Source organism: Limulus polyphemus, unplaced genomic scaffold, assembly GCF_000517525.1.
Source record: "Limulus polyphemus unplaced genomic scaffold, Limulus_polyphemus-2.1.2 Scaffold366, whole genome shotgun sequence".
NCBI lineage: Eukaryota > Metazoa > Arthropoda > Merostomata > Xiphosura > Limulidae > Limulus > Limulus polyphemus.
Window position 1 is genome coordinate 471,238 of NW_013665976.1, and position 6,236 is coordinate 477,473.

A 6,236-nucleotide genomic window follows, 5' to 3' on the forward strand; every position below is an offset into this window, starting at 1 on the left:
CAAAATACAGAATCTAACATATTTTATGACTGTATAAAAACAAACTGTAATAAACGGATAAATTATCTAATTTGTGTATAAGTTACTAATTGCTAAAGTATTAATGAAACCAAAATTATATTATGAATTTTAAGAATTGATACTGTATTATCAAGAAAGAGTAATAGATTGACAAATTAAGTAAGTTACTCAACAACATACACAGTTTAGAAACTTTCTTTTAGATCACGTACCTTCTGGCCCACGTTGTGAGCCAAAAGAGTCTCCTTTACTTTGGACGTTATGTATTGTGTATCGAGATCTGTCGTCCGAGCTGCCATTTCATACACAGAGGGATGCATGAAAGGCAAGGGACGGGAGACGTGTGATAGCTTTCTTGGGCTAATGCTGTGCGTTGTGGTAGCACAATGTGTTACGCTGGTGTTAACAGTGGTGTGAGAGTTTTCTGGAGAAGTTCTACATGGCTGTACAGGTTTGGAAGAAACATAGTTTGAATGAACTGGGAGGTGGTTTTGTTGCTGTGGTAAATGCTGAGAAACACTTGGATCTGAAGGTTGAGGTGATATTTTACTGGGCCCTATAAAAAAACAAAGAAAAAAGAACAAAATCAGGACTCGTGATAATCATTTAATAATACAAATAAATAAATTATGTGAAAAATAAATATGAAAAACAAATTATATAAAACGAAATTGTCATGATAGTACCCTAGATTTACACGCAGTCTGTTTCTGTATACAGACGCACAGTAAGTTATTATTCTTTACAAAAAAATAAACAGGTGCTACTAGATATTTAGAAGTTCAAGTAACAGAGCTATTACAAGGAACTTGTTCACAATGCTCTGCCTAGATCACGTGTAGTATGTCATAAAGTTTGATAAATTTCAGTGTCTAATATCAACAATAGAAAAAATACCAACACAGTGTTACAAACATACACAAATACGCACATAAAAAGTTACGATAATACGTACTTACAAAAGTATAAACTATAGAAATAAATACTGGCGAAGAGGTAAAAGATTTTAGTAAAATATTCAAAGGCCTTATACCTGAAGCATTCCTACTTCCAAGGTAAGCACCTGTACGCATTAGCTTCTCTGGTGGGATTTTATATTGGGAAGCAACAAGTTTGTGGACAGCACTTTCGTCGTCTAAGAATATCTTCATGCGGATGAAAGGCTCTCTACCCTTTTGGGTAAGCATGTGCCAAGGTTTGGGTCTTGCTAGTAAGTCAGAAACAGAACCTTGGGAAAGCCCCAGCACACTCTCTCCAAATAAGCGCTGGCTGATAGAGAATTGACTGAGTTGTTCTTTCACCTGTGGACAAATTGTTTTCCAAAATAAATATACAAATATAAGTACTCTCTAAATTAACCCTAACATTGGGAACCGACCTTACAGAAATTAGTGGCTGGTTTTGGCGTCACAACATCTGGAAAACAATAGAATAAAAAAGCACTAAATTTGCCATTTAACGATAACTTAGTATTAGAGCTTTCGAACGATGCAACTTTTGAGCTCATTAATTGACCGTTTGTAGAGAAGTCCTCATTTGGAAATAAGTTCTTTCCGTTTGTGTGCCAAGATTTTGGTGAAAGTCCATTGTCTTTTGCAAAGTAATCAGTAATTTACTTATAGAAGACCTATTTTCAGCGATCAACTAGTCAATATTAACTGAGAGAATGTCCGAAAATCATATTTTTCTTAATTGCAGTTAAAAGTGCAAGGTTGGAAGGTTCATGGAAACGTCGTGGATGCAGTCACGATACTGTTTTTGTTAAAGTGATCAGAAAGAAAGGTTATCTGAAAATGTTAGGATCTAATCAAAAGAGAGCGTGAAAACTGCAAAGTAGAAGCAATAGTAAAAAATAAGATACTTTGTTCTTCTCATTGTAATATATTACACTTTCTCAGATCGATTTAAGTACGATTGATCAGGCCTCAACTAATGAAAGACATAAAAATAGTTGAATAGCATTTATTTTTATTTGATTTATATTAAGTGCGCAATGTGCCCTACATGTCTTAAACATGTTGAAAATCATCCTTACAGTATAAATCAAGGCCAAAATGGACTTGTCCTGAGCAAAAGTATTGTGATATGCAGAGCTTACCAATGTTTTCTGTCCTCTTAATTACTAAATAAACGTTAAAAATTTCAGTGTACTTTGAGTTGGTTTTAGTTTAGAGCATTAGTCAAGAGAGAGCATCTAACTTTCTCTCGCCTTTAGTCATGTACAGGACTAGGTGAGTCACTAAAGACGTCGCGGTGTTCCATACTAGAAAGGACTAGTGTAGTATGCGATACATTATGGATAGCAAAAGTGGTAATTTTTCGTAGTAAATAGGGTGATGACTTGGTACTTAACAACCCTTTGACGATTTGAGAGTGGCCCTTAATCACGTGGGGGGACGTGTGTGTGTGTCTATAGAGTGAGTGTGTGTTCGAGTATAAGGCTGTGATTTTTTCTTTTGTTGCAGAAGTTTCGTTGGTTTGAAGTGTAGTAGACCAGTGATTTTTTTAATCTGTTGGTTCATTTGTGCTAAACAGAGTGTCAAAGCTTCAAGGTAGTTTTTTTACAGTGCTTAATTTAATGTAGTTTTTTTTTTACTTTGAATATTAACGTTTTCTTTTACCCCTTTTTTATTTTACCTTTACTCACATTTCTTGGTTCACAGCTTAACTGTGAACCCTAATAGTTGAGAGAGATTTAATAAAGGTCTCTCCTTCTTCAGTTACTCATGGTTTTTGTTTAACTGTTTAAACTAACTTTGATTTGTGTTTGTTTGATTAAAGACCGTGAGATGTACATTTTTGTGTACCTTCTTTGCGAGGAACGCAGTCAGAATTCAAAGGGAAAGATACATATATTCTGGACCACAATGTTCATGGAACTCTCTCAGTTCCTGGTTTAGCAGATTTTCTGTTGTTCATGATCGCCACCAAAACATGGCAATTTCTGTATGATCGACCTTTTAGGATCAAGTAGATAATGATGATAAACCTCAAAACATAATGTTCAGTATTATTCACCACACTGCTTTTCTTGATTGCAGCATTTCGTTTTTTAGCAAGTTTTTTTTTTTGGCTGCCTTATTTTTCTTAAATATTAATGTAAGAAACCAGATACAAATCACCAAACCCTTTACATTCTGGTCATACATTCAACTACAGTATATTTTATATGAAACTTCAATGCACAACACATTCACTGAAAAGGTTTAGTAACAAAATGTTATAAATATAATGATAATTGTTTAAAACAGTCATAGCAGATGGGCAGTGCTTAATTTCTAGAAAATAGGTACAAAATCTCTGTTGATGGGGTGGGGAATTTTTAATTTTATAAGATAACAATTTAAGCATTATTGAGGCTATATTTTGAGATGGGACTGGAGCTGAGAAATTTAGTTGACAATGTCAGCCAAATATTAATTTGCAATGAAACTGTGGCAGTGTTACAGTTGATTATAGTGTTTCACTTTTAGATTTAACAAAAGAATCTGAAACAGGTTCTAGATCTGAGATCTGGAAAGATAGAACAGAAATTAAGCACTGCTAATGGATGTTAGATATTTGGCATATCTTACAGTTTTTAGAATAATGCAAAACAATCTCTAAAAGGAGTGATAAGGAATATATTATGCAAATTACTAAAAGAATGTTCTTTAATAAAGCTTATATAGAGTAGATCTTAGTAAAGTGGTAAATTTTTAAATGTGCTTGCAAAACAGATAAATTAACAAGTAGTAACAGATAAACATTTTGAAACATCAAAAATCTGTATTTTATTAGTGTGATAAATAGTGGAAAATAATTTCTCAAGTTTATCTGAGCTTACTTGTTTGACAATGTCTTCTGTATTGAGGTTATTGTATTGATCAAACTGCTGCTGTGTGATGGGTGACAATGTGGCTTTGGTTGGGCGCTGTGAATGATTAGAAGGTGTAAGGGTTGACTGGGTCAGAAGGGAGTTTGTAATTGACTGCATTCTTTGGAGAGGAGAAGCAGAGGAAATGGGATCCTCTGCAGAACCTGAAGCTTCAGCCATGGTTACTAGTGGGCCACAAGGAGTAGGTGAAGAGTTTGATCCAGAATGATAAGACACGGGTATTTTGGATGTGCCACTACTAGGTTCAGTTTTGGGTCTTACAAGAGAAAAAGCACTTCCATGATGATGAGATTCTTCTGACTCTACTGATGAGCTACTTTTTATCTTGGTTGTCCAATTTGGAGGTTGAGCTGTTGTATCAACAGATGCATTACAATGGGAACTAGAATTGGCCAAACTTATAGGGTGCAAAAAACTTGGAAATGTGGAACATGGCACTGAGCCATTAACTAAGTTTGCTGACACACCAATATGAGCAAGTTCTGCCATGGACTGGGGTAGCAACTGTGACAGACGAGACAGTTCCTGATAGTAAATGCTCAGGGTTTGACGGATTTCTTCATGAGTATGTTCAAACTGGTCTTTGGAAATGCAGAAACCCTCTTCTAATCTTTGACCCATCAGCTTAGCCAATTCTTCCTGGTAAATTCGTGTAATCATTTCCTTTGAAATATCATCATTGTCTTTTCTTTGAAGTTGCCTGGAGCTATTATTTGGTGAGTAATCTTTGTACAAAATGCTATTTTTGAAGGGCCATTGTATGCTTCCTTCTCTGTCAAAATCTCTACCACCCTCTTCTTGGCCATCCTCCTCCTGCCTTTCAAAAACTCCATTTGGAGTCTTCCACTCGGGAGAATGTTTCAGGTTTCCATTGTAAGTCAGAGTATCCTTTCTGTCTTTAGGGGGGACTATCATGGCCTGATGAGCTTCATTTAAAATCTGGGTGATGCGATCTTTGGCAGCTGGATCCTCCTGTCTACAGCTGGGAAGCTCAGAATCTTTACCTGCAAAACAAGGTAAGTAACAAATTTATTTATTTTTTTACTTAAAAAAAACAACAAAAAAACAAATGGACTAATACTGCTAATCTGTAGACCAAAAACAACTTAAGTTGGAAAGGAATCAGGTCCCATTATAGTAATTATTTTATCATTAGTTTAAATCCAGAGATCAAAATTTAACTCTTGCAAAAGTATTATTCAATATCCTTAGTCACTGTAATCTTTGCGAATATATCAGTTTATGAGATTTTGATTTATCAAATAAAGCCATGTAAATTAAAGGCACTTCCTAATTTTATGGCTAATATAAACTGAGAGAATGATACTATGGAATTTTGAATTTTAAATGTGAAAACAAAAGTTATATGACTCTTCCTAATTATAGTATCAGGCAGCATGTAAGAAAATAACCAAATAAAAGAATACAAAACAAAATAATTATACACTAGTGGTTACAACATAAACTTTTGTATTATTGTTTATATTATGCAAGTTTTGTTATCATCCTCACTTGAATCTAATAATACTTTTCAACAAAGAAAATTTTGTAATAGTCCTACAACCTTATGCTTGTATAGTTATCCCAAAACACTATGTTATGTTATTGTATAGTATTTTGATTTAGGTCAGAATCAAGCTTATCCAGGCAAAATTATAGAGGATATTGATAATATATATATATATATATATTTCAGGACATTAGACTTTATAGAAAACTAGGCTTTAAGATAACTCTTTAATAAATGTCCGTATTTATTTAATCATGTCTTTTATCCTGTGATAAAAGTTTGATCTTTGTACAGGTTAGATCTGATTCTGTTTCAGGATATTTGTCATGAGAGTCTAATTCAAAAACATATTTAGTGGTGTGTGCTTCCAGAACTATTGTAAAAATAATTCCATTTTTCTTCATTACCCATTCAAGCTGTCTCCAACCATTATTAACTTTTTTCCTATATACGATAAAAAATCCTCATTCAAATCATTATTGAATGTCTTAAGTTTTAGGTTACAAATGTAATGTTTCAAGTTAATCATTAGTACAAAAACTTGTAAATTTAGTTTACTTGTATAATGAGTATTAACAAGATGCACCTGTTTTTGAAATATAATTTTGGTTACAAGTAAATGTTAATAAAAACACTTAAATACAAAACATCAAAATATGCATGTTTGCTATTCCTGTCAAAAAGCAAAATCCCACAGTGAGGCCTACTTTACAGGGGTTCCTGTATTTTAATGAATAAGTAAGAATGGATGGATGGTACTAAAGGTATTTATGTTTTGGGATATATATATATACATATATATATATATATATATATATATATATATAC

At 33.5% G+C, this 6,236-nt stretch overlaps 1 protein-coding gene across 2 annotated transcripts in view; it reads right to left on the reverse strand.

Moving 5' to 3' along the window:
- LOC106457732 (homeobox protein cut-like 1) overlaps nt 1-6,236 on the reverse strand; it is a 177,134-nt gene that overhangs the window by 8,739 nt on the left and 162,159 nt on the right. For both annotated transcript variants that reach the window (XM_013917178.2, XM_022383746.1), the window contains exons 12-14: nt 3,848-4,902; nt 1,055-1,322; nt 234-577 (exon numbers count right to left, since the gene is read on the reverse strand). In XM_013917178.2, coding sequence (XP_013772632.1) covers nt 234-577; nt 1,055-1,322; nt 3,848-4,902 — 1,667 coding nt within the window. The remainder of the gene's footprint in view (nt 1-233; nt 578-1,054; nt 1,323-3,847; nt 4,903-6,236) is intronic.